This window comes from Poromitra crassiceps, assembly GCF_964638095.1.
Source record: "Poromitra crassiceps genome assembly, chromosome: 9".
NCBI classification, from domain to species: domain Eukaryota; kingdom Metazoa; phylum Chordata; class Actinopteri; order Beryciformes; family Melamphaidae; genus Poromitra; species Poromitra crassiceps.
In genome coordinates this window covers 25,126,693-25,141,787 of record NC_139630.1, presented here as the reverse complement: position 1 = coordinate 25,141,787, position 15,095 = coordinate 25,126,693, and the positions used below count along the sequence as shown (strand labels likewise).

The 15,095-nt window shown below is 46.8% G+C and overlaps 1 protein-coding gene across 1 annotated transcript; it reads right to left on the bottom strand.

The window, feature by feature from the left end:
- Nucleotides 1–1,364: 1,364 nt before the first annotated feature.
- bmp2b (bone morphogenetic protein 2b) lies at nucleotides 1,365–8,602 on the bottom strand. Its single transcript, XM_083643170.1, has 3 exons — nucleotides 8,221–8,602; nucleotides 6,696–7,066; nucleotides 1,365–2,592 (listed from the first exon to the last, which is right to left on the bottom strand). The coding sequence occupies exons 2-3, from the start codon at nucleotides 7,051–7,053 to the stop codon at nucleotides 1,661–1,663; spliced, it is 1,290 nt and encodes a 429-aa protein (XP_083499296.1). The 5' UTR covers nucleotides 7,054–7,066; nucleotides 8,221–8,602; the 3' UTR covers nucleotides 1,365–1,660.
- Between the last annotated feature and the right edge of the window lie 6,493 nt (nucleotides 8,603–15,095).

Below are 15,095 nucleotides of genomic sequence, written 5' to 3'. Positions count from 1 at the left end.
CCAATGTGCGCGCACATAAAAAACAGTCTATTTAGAGGATTTTCAGCTGCCTTGTGTTCCCTTCCAAAGCCTTTCTAATGCAAACACAGCAGAAACACGCAGTCAGTCAAAACTCTCTCTCCGTTTCTCTCTCATTATCTCATCTGCTGCTATTGTGGCTGCAGTATGAGTTTTCATCTTGTCTCTTTCTGGAACGTTTTGACTCAATCGTGTTTGGTCTTAGTATAGATAGCGCGTTTGCTCTTTGCACCGAGAACATAGGCAGTATTAAGATATTTCACTCCTGACGTTCGTGCCGGGACATCCGATACGTTTTGTGTTTTTTTTTGCCAGCTCCAGCCAACAACACCGCTGTCTCTGTGAATAAAACATGACGCTTAAGCTGTTCTCTCGGTGTGTTGTCAGTGTGTGGTATTGTTTGTGTTGCAGTTCATTATCTCGCTGCTGCTAACACGTTTTCTGAAACGTCCCTCATGGCCAACCGGCGGGCGGCGTTGTTTTTTTCTTTTCTTTCAGTGCCAGAAACACATCAGAGACCTTTTGTGACTCAGAGACGGGCAAACGGAAGGCAGCCAAACTCCCAGCGAGATGCAGGGAAGAATCTGTCTGAGCGTGTGCAGTACGGGGGCAGGTACAGGTGTGTGTGTGTGTGTACTGTGTGTGTGTGTTTGTTTGTCTTTATTATTAATTAACTTGCAGGAGACTCTTTTCTTGCTAAGGGGCTTGTCGGTGTGTCCCGCTGCAGAGTTAGCAATTTGTCAAGTCGTGCTACTGTATAAATAAACTCGCAGACTTTCTTCGGGCTGCGACTTTTTACAGATTACCTTTTTTTCCATCTCCCAAAAAAACATGGGGGGCTTTTTTTTTTAGGGAGAGCCTTCCCAGGGATCGTTGCAATGACATGTCACGCAGGAAAACATGTTCTGTTGTTTTGCTAATCCTCCCATGGGAGTCTATCACATTTTGTCGGCTCGTAGCCTGTCACTCCCCTCCTGTGACCCTACACCCGACTGCCGTCCATTACGCCATTGCACCCTGTCACTTTCCTCTCTAAACTTCTATTGTTGTTGGTTTCCAGTTACACTGAGCATGGTTTGCAGTCAGCGCCCGGGTGTGAGCTTCTGCTCCTGCGTTTTGAAACGGTGTTATTCATGTTATGGAGTCAGCAGCCACACACGTCGACCCAGTCTGACAAGAATATACGTCAACAGCAACGCCGGTGTTTCACGAGAGCTGATCTCGGAAAACTCGGGGGGGAAAACTGGAGCGACCACGTTTTTCTCACGATAAATACACATGGTTTATTTACAAATAAAGTGGTTATAATAGAAATAAATACAAAATAAAAATCTGAGCATTGTACTTCATGTGGTATTGCACCCATTTCGAAATGTACATCGGAAATACATTTTCAAAACCAGTAAAGGAATATTCCTCTGATTAAAATATTTATTTTTTTCCCAACTTTTACGTAGACATAAATATATTCATATATAGTTTTTTCTTCTTCTTCCACAATAGCTCTGTTTTGTGTCTTTTCTTTCATATAAATAAACGTCTTCATTGGGAAACCGGGTGTCCATGATAACCTCTTATAAGTCTCTTTCTCTTAGTGTCTCTCGCCCCCGTCCCTCTCTCTGTCCGTCCCGCTGTCCCTCTCTCACCGGCAGCCGCACCCCTCCACCACCATGTCCTGGTAGTTTTTCAGGATGACCTTCTCGTATTCGTCCAGGTAGAGCAGGGAGATGGGGCTGAGCTCGGTGGGCACGCAGCAGGCTCTGGGGATGTTCGAGTTGACCGAGTTGACCAGCGTCTGCACGATGGCGTGGTTGGTAGAGTTGAGGTGGTCCGCCAGGGGGAAGGGACACTCCCCGTGGCAGTAAAAGGCGTGGTAGCCAGGGGGCGCCACTATCCACTCGTTCCACCCGACATCGCTGAAGTCCACGTACAGGGCGTGCCTCCTGCAGCTGGCCTTGTGCTGGTGCTTCCTGCGCTGTTTGCGGAGGGCCGCCTGACGCTTCTCCCGCGTGTGCAGGACAGAGTCCCCGCGGCCGTCGTGGCCGTAGGTCACCAGCAGGGGGCGGGCCTGGGGCCACGAGTCCTGGTCCTGGTGCAGGGACCGGCTCACCCTGACATGCCTGCTCTGTCTCTGGCTGTGCTCCCCCCCGCGCCCCTCCCTCTGCCCGGGGTGAAGCACCTCCACCATGAAGCCGTGGTTGCGGCGCCCCCCGGAGGTCCACTGGGACACGGCGGGGCTGACGTCAAAGCTCTCCCAGCGGCTCAGAGAGTCCTGCACGAGCCGAGTGTCCAGCAGGCGTGTCAGCGGTTCCCCGCCGTGGGCGGCGGGGGCTCCGAATATCTCGTGTATGTTGATGCGATGGAGGCCACCAGCGGGGGGGGCACTGTTGTTGATGGTGCTGCTGCTGTTGCTGGAGCTGTTGCGGGCGGCCACAGCTCCGGCTCCCATGACCTGATCCCTGAAGATACGCAGCTCCGCAGAGGTGATGAGCTCCCCTCCAGGGACAGAAGTGAGGTTGAAGTAGAACTGCTGGGTGGTTCTGCCCTTCAGGCTGGCCAGGGCCTCCATGGACTCTGCAGGCAGAAGATAGCACACAGAGGTAAACATAGAGTCAGGGGGTTAGGGGTCTGAGATGCACGCCAAGGCTGGAATAAAGAGGTTAACATTTAGGCATGGGGAACGAGAAACACAATCTATGATTAAACCTAGTTGGCTTCGTGGATCCGGGAAAGACTTCCCCAATGCTGGTTTCTCACATAGTTTACTTTGCTCTCTCTCTCTCTCTCTCTCTCTCTCTTTTTCTCACACACACACACATACACACACACACACACACACACACACACAAACAGTCCACGCACACACACACACACACACACAAACAGTCCACGCACGTACACACACACACACACACAAACAGTTCATGCACGCACACACACACAAACACACACACAAACAGTCCACACACACACACACACACGCACACAAACAGTCCATGCACGTACACACACACACACACACACACACAAACAGTCCACACACACACACACACAGTCCACGCACACACACACACACACACACAAACAGTCCATGCACACACACACACACACACACACACACACACAAACAGTCCACACACACACACACACACACACAAACAGTCCACGCACACGCACACACACACACACACACACACACACACACACACACAAACAGTCCATGCACGCACACACACACAGCTGAAGAGCGTTCCTCCTGGCTGCATCATGCGTGCTGCCACGTGGTGGTTGTAGTGAGTGGGTGTGGTGGGTCATTGTCACACACACAGGCGTCACGTCAGACACCTGAAGGCTCAGTTTGTACGTATGACTCAGTTAATAGCAGGCAAATGCTTGCGGTGATCTAATGGCATCATTAGTGTGATGCTCGTAAATTTAGCGGGGCTAAAATGTCAGAAGATCAAAGCCATGTTCTGATAAGATCAGGCAGAGGAGCAGCGATAGCATCTTCTGTTGTGCGTGCTAGGAGGAAGGATATCTGCCCTTTACAAATTGGCTGCTCCGTGCAATCCCCACTATTAGCGCACGTATGGAAAAAGGGGCTGCACCATATATCTAAGCATCATCAAAGCCAAATCCTTAACAATAACAGGGAAGTCAATATGGCATTTATCAGATGAACGCCAAAATGTTAATGTCTTTCAAATGCCAACCATTTGTGTTAACCTTTTGCAGAACTGTGCCAGCTCTGAAATTATATATGATTCATTACAGGGAATATGAAGGTTTTTTCAAAATGAATGCGAGCAAGTCTTTCTCAAAAGCCAGACGCTAAGAGAACCAGACTCTCTTATCTGAACATCCCATTTAGTATGTGGAGCCCTGGAGGCAATCCATCCACAAGTGAATGGGAATGATGAGAATGTTTGTTTGACATTTTACAGCCAACTGAGTTCTATTTGTAAAGCTGATGTGCTCACAGTTCTGAACCTGGGAATATGTCATCAAAACCCAATATCCCCATTATGTATTGCCAGAACCTCATCGTCTGGCACCACTGCCACCTCTATCAATCACAGTCCAGTGTGGAGCGACATCAAACTCTTCTTTGTTGTTTCTGGCTGAAAGATACGACGGTGAACGTGTCGTTAAGACAACGGTTATAACTGTCCCGGGGGCATCATTATGAAAATCATATCTGTATACTCAATTTCACTGCTACTCCCCTTTAAAGTGTACAATAAATGACACGAAATGTTTATAAAAGCGTCAATTTTCTACCCTCGTAAGTCCTCCTTTGAACTTTTACTTGACGAAGATCACAAGACGATGCATATATATATACATAGGTTTGAATCTGTTTGGTGTGGTCAAATCAACACAAACTTTGAACTCTGCTGCTTTTTTTTCAAAGGAGACATTTAGGAAATTCCACCTTCTCATCCTAAACCTTCTCATCCTAAACCTCCCTCCAGAGGCACAAAGACCTCAATTAGGCCTATCACTCCTCATTTGATGTGGGAAACCCCCTTGTCTCTCATTCCCTCTCCTCGCTCCCCAGTCCCAAATCCCCCTCGCCCCCTGTTCCTCTTAGCCCCAAATCCTCTTTCCTCTCTCTCTCTCTCTCTCTCTCTCTCTCTGTGTCTTTCTTCCTCTCTTTCTTTCAGTTCTCCCTCTCTCTCTCTCGTCGGAGGAGCCGCTGTGTGAACAAGTCGTGGCTTGTCAGAAAACTTGTGAACCACAGATATGAGTGTATCAACATTCCTGATTTCTTTTTTTGCGCCGCGTGCCAAAGCGAAAGATAACGGGGCTAACTAACGTCGGGGCCATTCATCACCGACCCGTCCCCGGGGCAGCCGCTTCCCCGCGTAATAGTGGAAACGTTCTATTTGGCGTGGAGAACGGTTATTTTTGAAAAGCGATAGGGGCCTAGAAACGAATTACCCCGCTGAAATTAATATCGGCGAGCAGATGTAGATGGATGATTTGGGAAGCCGGCTCGCTTTGATGTCGCCGGGCTTAACGTCTGTAGTATACATGCTTGTTAGGTGGCCATCAATTCCATGCCTCTTGACATGGGAAGACTTAACAGCCCCTGCAAAAACTCTGTGAGCATAGGATGAAACGCCCATGGGGAGTGTATGTAAACACAGTCCTGAGCACACGTCTAATGGCCGCTCGCTGGTGTCAAGGTGTGCGCTGGCTGGCCCCGGCGCTGCAGAGGTTTCCAGTCGTGGGTTGGGAGCAGTCACTCACCCCCCCCCCCCCCCCCCCGCCCCCGGCCGCCTGGGGCCAGGGGTTGTTTGTAATGTGTCAGTGTAGCCACTGGGTGTCATCGCACTGAGGCCTCTGGAGAACACCCAAGCAACCACTCAACCACCCCTCTCTGACTCACCCCTGGTGGAAACTTCCCCACTCAAAACACTTACCACTCTGTATAAGGACTCTGTGTAAAAAAACACACAACAACCTATGGACTCAGTGGCTTGTTATATTGTAAAAACGTGCACGTGTGCGCCATAGGAATTTGAAATGTATATTAAGTATTTGCTCGCTAAGATATTTGGAACCATTAAGGTTTGCGATCCATTTTCATACATTTTGAAGGCGTTTTGAATATGATGACCAAGTGCACCACTCTGCCGCTTAAATTGAATAAGCAAATAAATATTAGCAGCACCGTTTGTTTATATTTGGACGTTGTAGGGTGACTATTAATATCGTATCCAAATCCAGTCCAGTTTTATAAGCGAGCCTTTGCATCAATAACCGGATAAGCGCGTTACGCGTGGTGAACTAATGCACTTTAGCCGGCGGGGGCTATGAACTTTTACTGTATGAACCGACGAGCACAATCATCTGACAAACATATGTTTCCGGGGAGGGAAATGGGATTAAATTGAAATTCAACAATCGGCACATATCCAGGTTATAAACTAAAGTAGCCTAGCGGTATGCAATTAAGCTGTTATATTATTGGAACGTGCGTAATGGCGCACAGCGCGCGCATGAGAGAGAGAGAGCGATTTGCGCACAGCCCGCCCCTTCCCCCGTTTACCGAGGAGGAGGACTCGTTTCAGTCCCGCTCAAAAATGACTCTGAATTCAGTCGGACGCGATGACTCTCTGTCATAATGTGTGTTGGTAATAATGTCATGTCGTGTGTGTTATTGAAGTAACAGGACGATGACTATCACCTGCGCACAGGCAGGCAGGCAGGCAGGCAGGCACACCAGCCTTTATCCTGCTCCTGTGGTGCGTGTCTGGAAAAACTGTTTTCAGAGCCCACGCAAACAGCATCAATTATTAAGAAACAAATTACCCCATGCAGGGAGATACCACCACCACTGTGGCTGCGCCACCTGTGGAATGTCTGCTCAAAGGTTGCATCACATAATACTCACACGGAATTAGAGGGAGCTTTATTGCGCATCAGTTGCTCGTCTGTAAATCGTTGTCGGTAGAGATTTCAAGTCATTATTCGCTTATTAATGAAACGCAAAATGACTCGGAATGCGTGTCACCCTTTCGATGACTAACGTCCCCATAAAACAGCAAAGACTCTTGAAGTTCAGTCCCGGCGCACTGAGTCATGTTTAAATATAGGTTTGGCTCGTCTGAGTAGAGCCGAAGGAGCTCTCCAGGCTGACAGGTTAAAGGTATGTCACTAATACATACCTTCGTGATGGAAGCTTCTAATCGTGTTGGCCTTGCTGGCGGCCCTCTCTGCGTGTCTCCCCATGCTCTTGGGCCGCTTGGCGCTGTGGTCCCCATTGGCCGAGTGCATGCGGTAAAGGTCCACCATGTACTGCGGCACCACGGCCTGCCTGCTCGGCGTGGGCCGGCGCCTCAGTCCGAACATGTTGAGGAGCCGGAGCTCGAACTCGTTGAGGACGCCCTCCGACTGCTCCGGGGTCTGCTTCCCGGATTCGCTGATGTATTTCCTGCGGCCCACCTCGGGGATCAGTCCCGCGGCACCTTCCAGCAACACCTGAGCGAGCAGCAGTACCATGAGAGAGCGGACCACGGCGACCATGATCAGTCAGTCCCTGTGTGGGGGAGAAAGTTGGGGTTTCTGTCAATACACACACACACAGGGGCAGGCTGAGGTATCGACATGAGCGGGAGACATCGGGGGCTTCACTGCAGCGTTCCCCCCAGCTGTGTGGAGCTACTCCCTCCCTCCACACAATAGGAATTATTGAAGGGGGAGAGCAGGTTAAAAAAAGGGGGGAGACACCGTCTTCACTTTGAAGTGGAACAAAAAAGGGCTGGGAATAACACCCCAGTGGGCTATACGGTGCTTCTATCTGAAATAGGAGATTGATCTTAACATTATAGAGGCAAACTAAAACATGAAGATATCAAGGCGAGGAAGTTATGAAAGAGTACTACAAAAAAAGTGTGTGTGTGTGTGTGTGGGTGTGTGTGGGGGGGGGGGGGGGGGGTGGCACAGGAAAGAGAGAAATCAAAGAAGCTGAGGGGGGAGACCGCAGACAAAAAAAAAAGTCCCCAATTAGAAGAGATAAGAAAAGATGTTTAGTGAATGGATATAAATAAAAGAAGAGAAATATAAGTGTGTGTGTGTGTGTGTGTGTGTGTGTGTGTGTGTGTGTGTGTGTGTGTGTGTGTGTGTGTGTGTGTGTGTGTGTGTGTAGCTCGAAAGATCACAGGAAGCATGAAATAATGTCAGTGGAAAAAAGCGTTCAAAATACAGCCCAAGAGAGGCAAGTCAGACGGTGCAACAAGCGTCTATTTGCAGAGGCTTTGACGGTCATGTATGACTATAATCATAAGGGATAGGGTTACTTCAAGAGGCTCGCAGGTGTTAGATCTGACGTGCGTACCAGGGCCAGATGTAGCCCGGGACAGCACATCAAAAAAGACATACATCAAAAAGTAAAACGTCTTCTGAATAGCACATTCGAGAGAGAAATAAGTTTTTACTAGCGCAAGTTTTTCCCCACAGATTTTCTCCCCCCCCCCTCCGAGGTTCAAAATGGAAATGCGCAACTTTTACGCACACACCCGATATAAGCTTATAGTGGAAGAAGTGTCAATTCGCAAAGGGAAAATACATCTTTCTTCGAGAACCACCTCATTTGACACCCATTTACATGATTACGATTGAAAGGAGTTTTTCTTCTAAGGAAAACTGAAACAGTGCAACAACAACAACACACATCCATCCCTGTTATTTTACCTGATGAGGAAGCGCTGTGTCCGGTTCCACCTTTGGGCTCCGATAAATTCCACATTAATTCGTGTTTAATCCACGCTGCGTTTCCTCGGCGGACCCAAGACAGCCCATGCACTGCACCGATCGCCTCTCGCACATATTCTCACCAGCTGCAAATCGGGTTAGGTCTTTGGTCAATATACGGAAAGAAAGGTGGGGGAAAAATGTTAAAGTCTACGAGGAAGCGGGTTCGCGTAGGCAGGACCGATCTAAGTATAACGCATCTTGGTTGAACATCTTCAAAAAGCCCAACAGTTCGCGGAGATCAAAGTTGAGCGGAGCGTTTTTTTTTGGAGAGATAAAGCGCACTGAAGTGTCGCTCCTTGGACCTTGTTTGCTGCGTCGGGGAGCGCGTCGCCTCTCCTCTGTGCGCCACGGCGCAGTGGTTCAATTGATTGGTGCCTTCGCTTCCCCCAGCGACTCTTTTTGTCGTACAGTGATGTCACCAAGGCAAGGCTGTCGAGCATTTGCCCATTCTATAAAGCACCTCCTGCGTGCTGTGGGGCTCCCACACTTTTTCATGTCAGAGGCGCTTAAATAAACAACACACGTTCATTTGATAAGACTTTGCCCCAGGAATTCCCCCCATATGGGGAAGATTTTGCTGCTGTTAATTTAGTATCGACGTTGTGACTTGTAGTTTACACTGTGGGGGGTGGGGTTGCAGTGGTGAGAGTGAAACCTATGATTAGTATAATCATTCTCATACATTCTCTAATTGGGGGTATTTCTAGCGAATTAAATTATAGTGGAAATAAACTATTCCTCATTTTGCTGGTGACCCCCTGCTGGAGCCCCTCCCCCCCCCCCTTCTCAGGGACCCCTGCTGTGTCCCCAGAGACCCCACCTTGAGACACTTCTATATATAAAAATGCTGTCGCCCTATCCCAAACGTTTTCTTCTTCTTCTGCCGCATCTTTACATTTGCTGGAAATTCACTCTATAAATATAGTTGTAAAGTAAACAATTAAAAACCATACCGTTGCGCTCGCGCTGTTTATTTTGGGTGATTTTCCTTACATAGGAATAGAAATGGTCTATTTGCTTGTGTGGCTTTTTGAATAACATCAAACTGTCTTGTCACATGTCCATGTAATGTCATATTCTTGTGAATTTAACCACACAGAGGAGAGCAGACATCTATTCCTATACCTCTGCATGCATAGCCCCCAGTGATTGATCAAGGGGTGTTAATAGAGGTGTTAATACTGGATTAGGCTAATTGACAATGGCTTCACATTGTGTTGCCTTTGTAGTTTAAAGGATTAAAACCTACAGATGGACTATCCTCCTGTTGAACTTCTGTGTGTGTGTGTGTGTGTGTGTGTGTGTGTGTGTGTGTGTGTGTGTGTGTGTGTGTGTGCGCTCGCACGCGCGCGCACTTGTGCGTCTGTCACCGTAGTTGATTCATGCATACTTCCATACTGGCTGCATCCATCTTTTCTATTGATTTCAATTCATAACAGCTTATCAATACATGATGGGCAAGTCATGTTGTTGAGCAGCGTGTACATACTGTATATGTCTCATATCTACAATACTGTGCTGGCTGAGAGCCAAGTGACACATGCAGCGCCCGAGTGAAACCCCAGCGAAACCCCCCCCCCCCCCCCCCCCCCAGAAGGTAATAATCTTTCACTTAGTTTAGGTGGAACCCCACATTCTGAAACTCTGCGCTCACACGAAATCCCGTGTCTGTACAAGGCTGTGTGTGCATCTTACTTTAAATGTACGTTTTTCATTGGCGTTTCTTTTCCGAGACTCGCCTATCTTTCGGAGAGTACCTGCTGCGTTGGTGTAGTGCGGTCAGCAGCTTGTGGGGAGAGGAGAAGGAGATCTTTGCATTGTTATATTACCCTGTGGGGTTTAGTCAGCAGCAATCATGTTTGCCCCCCCCCCCCTATCTCCATAAGAAAAGCTCCCATTGATTCTCTGGAGTGACTTCCATGAGGTGATGATGGAGGGAGGGCATGCAGGCGGCTGTGTTTTGGCCAAAGCGACAGGCCTGTTTTCTTTGGAGAGATTGCAATAGATTAAATCCCACTGAGATCACAAGATATCTTTGTCTACTTCCAGGACAATAACATTTTATGAGGGATCATCCTGGATCATCCACTTAACAGTGGCAATTAAAATAGAAGAAGAAGCCTTTGGGGTGAATACCTTCACCTGAGTGGCACTGTGCTCTGCAACCTCGCTCTTTCCTCCTGCGTGACCCGAGCACTTTTCATCTTGTCCACTTTTTTTGTTGTTGTTCCTTTTCCTTTTCCTTTTCCAGATTGATTAGCTTTCATTTGGTTTAAAAGGTCCAGTGGAGTGCCGCAGGGATGACATCTTCTTGTAGGCCAACCCGGAAGTTGGCGTCGCGCTGCAGGGTTCCCTCGCCTCGGAAGTCAACGGGGTTGAATGGGTTTTTGGTTAGATGCCTGAAATAAGGTAGCACAACTTCACGAGACTTATAGAACTTTGTTTGTGTTCAGCAAAGATCATCTCCACAAACCAACACCACTTTTAGGATTTTTGAAGCATGTGACCGCCGGAAATCGAAAACACTTCGGAAATCGTAAAAGCGGTGTGAAGATTAATGATCTCGCTAGATCTAAATATCATAAACTTTTGTGAACCAGAGACCTTATTTCAGGCATCTCACCAAAAGCCCATTCAGAAAAACCAGGGAGCTCATGCTACCTCATTTCTGATGAGGGAGCCCATGCTACCTCATTTCTGGGTTTTCAGACTCATTCCTGCAGCCCTCTATGGTTAGCCTCTATCTAGCGTAGTGTGTATGTATGTATGTATGTGTGTATATATATATATATATATATATATATATATATATATATATATATATATATATATATATATATATACACATACACTCTCCCCCTGACAACAGTATCTTTGCTCTCCTTCCCTGCTGCCCTACATCCATCCATTCATTCATTCATTCATTCACAAAGTCAGGATATGGGATGGCATGCTAATTGATTCTATGCATTTTCTGGATTCTAGTGTTCATCTATTGGCAGTGACAGTTGGGTCTCTGCTGTTGCCAAAACACCACTTGGTGAACCTGGTGCTCTAAACCCAAAGCCCAGGTAAAAGCTGCTCAGGTAAAAGCTGCTCAGGTAAAAGCTGCTCAGGTACTGTAAAAGCTGCTCGGCATTTGGATGCTTTAGATTGGGGGGGGATAAGGCCTCACACAGTAAGCTGTGAGTATCTAGTGAGAGGATTAGAACGAGGGGGCTTTATCACATGCTTTCTCGCTCTATCTCTCCCCCCACCACTCTCTCTCTCTCTGTATATGTGTGTGTGGGTGCGAGTGGGCATGTGAAGATGTGTGTGTTTTATGTGTGTGTGTGCACGCACATGTGTGTGTGTTGGCACGGCTTGTGTGAGGCCTGTGCTGGAGGAATGTGTGCACCCAGCAGGGCTGTGTTGAGGGACTTGATGATCAGCGATGGCCAGAGTGGGGCTGGGGAGATCAGACCAGCTCTGTGGGCTCTTCTCCACCTGATATAATGTCATTGTTTTGAGCCAGAGACATCGCGCTTATCTAATCACAGCCGATGATCCAATTACACGCACTGATTGAAAGGGCAACAACGTCAGAGAGAGGGCAGGTAGAGAGATATCCTATCAGAAGCAGAAAGGAACGCCTCCCGGGCGATGAGGGATCTGCGAAGTTCATCTGCCACTCGGCCAGACAGCCATCAGCATTGCTGCCGTCGATATTTCCTTCTAACGGACATTTGTCCATTTGTGGTCGTGGTGAATAATATATATATATTATATATTATATTATTATATATATAATAATAATATAGCCTTTGAATGTTGCAATGTAAAACTCAAGTTGGTGCGTCCCGGTGGCTGACACCTGGTAGCACGCGTACGACGGAGGCTCGGTCATTCGCGTGGCCGACGTGGGTTCGAATCCGACCCGAGGTCCTTTGCCGCATGTCATCCCCTCTCAAACAGCCAGTGCCCTATAGGGATGCCCTGGAGTGTGGCTGCAATGCCCCGTTTCAAATTAACGAGCTGTTTTGAACTGGCCGTGGTGCCCAAAAGGAAGGTAAGGATTTCCTCTACATGCAACGCAGCGAATAAACTAACTCACCTTTCCCTCAGTCATCACCAGTGTTGGGCAAATTACTTTCAAAATGTAATATACTACATATTACTAGTTACTTTCATTTGAAAGTAATACGTTACTTTACAATATTACTGTCTGTGTAGAGTAACTTCTTATATTACACTACTTTTGCATTACTTTCACCGTAATAACAGCAGTAGCAGAATGACATCGCCGCCCCGGAACCATTCCGAAAAATAATTTCAACCTCCTTGAAGTCAGTGTAAACAGTCCAAAATTCTAAATGTTATTCTTTTCCTTTGTTATTGTCATCTCTATAGTGGTTATTTGCATAAAAACACAGTTTGATTAGGAAATGATTGTATCTTTTTTTAAATATGTGCTTTGATTTAAAAAATAATAACTCAGTTTTTGTAACTTGCGTTACTTGACAAAGTAACTGGTATAATATTACTGAAATCCTATAAGTAATAAGTTATATTACTGAGTTACTGCTAAAAGTAATATTACATGTCATATGTTACTTTTGTAACGAGTTAGCCCCAACACTCGTCATCACGCTGGACATCAACAGCGTAGCACGAGACTCCTCCCCCACCCCCGTAAATATATGTGTAGCGTACGTTAACATGAACAGTTCATTAGTAATGAAACTGAGAGGGAGAAACCAGTCAGTTTAATGCACAGTGTTTAATTCACTCTGTAGACCCGCGTTGAGAGCAGCAAAAGCAATATCAGTAGCAGCCTGAGGCGTTTAAAGGAACACTCCGCCCATTTTCAACCAGCTTTGTATCATTAGAACATCAGTAGTATATCAGAAAACTGTAAACTGTTTTGAAGTCTGTCATTTAATTTGACAGTTATTGAGTGTTAAAGTGTGGACCAGTGACATCACTGGTCCACACTAACTCAAATTAATAACTCATTAATTAAAATCAACTCTCAATAACTGTCAAACTATTCATCATTCATCTAGTTTGACAGTTATTGAGAGTTGATTGGAGTTAATGAGTTATTAATTTGAGTTAGTGTGGACCAGTGATGTCACTGGTCCACACTTTAACACTCAATAACTGTCAAATTAAACGACAGACTTCAAAACAGTTTACAGTTTTCTGATATACTACTGATGTTCTAATGATACAAAGCTGGTTGAAAATGGGCAGAGTGTTCCTTTAAGGAGCGTGGTAAATGGCAGATGCATTGAGGCGTTCAGGGGACATCTGTAATTTGTCGTAACAGAAAATAACCTGGGTTACACTTAACGTTATTGTGTGTTGCTGTACATGTAGGTTACCTACAGCAGCGCTTCTCAAAGTGAGGTCCAGGGACCCCCAGGGTGGTCCTTGAAGGGGCTAAATACTTTATTTTCACTAGAATCCCAACCAGTAACACAATAACAGAAAATATATGTCTATTTTGCTCATACACTTTCTGTGATGAAACATCTCAAAGTGTGACGACCCTCCCACTCTCCTGGCCCGGTCCTGCAGGTCACCCTGGTGTCGGCGTCGTTGTTAGGCTGATTGGGTGCACCTGGACGCGGTGCACTCAGGTCTTTGGAAGACCTTCAGAGCGTTCAGCCTCTCTCCCTCCTCCCTGATGCACCTTTTGTTCCGTTTGTGTGTTTAATGGAGTCGAGCTATTTCCCCTAGTTAATCAATGATTCTGTCTCTTTTACTTTGGCGTATGACTTCCCTCATATGTTCCAACCCGACTCAAGGAAGTAACAAAAGGGGGAGGAGTCGCACGGGAAACGACACCAACTTCAATAAACAAACAAAAAGAAATGATGCTTAGGGCTGCGCAAAGCAACGTGCGTTAATGTTAGTGGAATAAACACAAGCCTAAGTGCAGTTATTGCAGAAAGTAGACTCAATAACAACAATCAAACAAGAACAAGTGTAGGCGCCAGTCGAGTTTATCGGTGGAGAAGAGATTTTTGCCGTTCGTCCGAGTGGATTTGAATTGGATTTGGCGACGCTGATTGGCTGAAAGGAGTTTGTCTGTCAAGGCAAGTACCCCCGCCCCCTGAAATCGATGTGAGTGGCTGGAAATCCATGACTGATGCGTATCAGGAGGGTTTTTGTTCACTCTGTGCTTTCAAATCCTTTGTCCCCAACAGTAAGAACCAACCTGATGTCAAGTGTCTTGAAGTGACCCGTGTCATTTGAATGTATTCTGCCTCTCTGCAGCAGCCAAAGGACAACAGGTCGGTCTAAAGTCCAGGTCAGCGGGGCACCGGCACCACACTCAGGGCTGTGTCGTCAAACACGCAGGTGCTGACCCGAGCTCACGTCACTCCTGACATTTAAAGTGACCCGTGGTCTGCTCTCAACCTTCAAAGTAAAGCATCTCATATACCGTGGTCTGCTCTCAACCTTCAAAGTAAAGCATCTCATATACCGTGGTCTGCTCTCAACCTTCAAAGTAAAGCATCTCATATATACCGTGGTCTGCTCTCAACCTTCAAAGTAAAGCATCTCATATATACCGTGGTCTGCTCTCAACCTTCAAAGTAAAGCATCTCATATATACCATGGTCTGCTCTCAACCTTCAAAGTAAAGCATCTCATATATACCGTGGTCTGCTCTCAACCTTCAAAGTAAAGCATCTCATATATACCATGGTCTGCTCTCAACCTTCAAAGTAAAGCATCTCATATATACCATGGTCTGCTCTCAACCTTCAAAGTAAAGCATCTCATATATACCATGGTCTGCTCTCAACCTTCAAAGTAAA

Coding starts and splice junctions, on each gene's coding strand:
- bmp2b (XM_083643170.1), bottom strand. CDS start 7,053: ATGGTCGCCGTGGTCCGCTCTCTCATGGTACTGCTGCTCGCTCAGGTG. Junction 2,593..6,695: donor TAGAAGCTTCCATCACGAAG/GTATGTATTAGT, acceptor TTCTGCCTGCAG/AGTCCATGGAGGCCCTGGCC.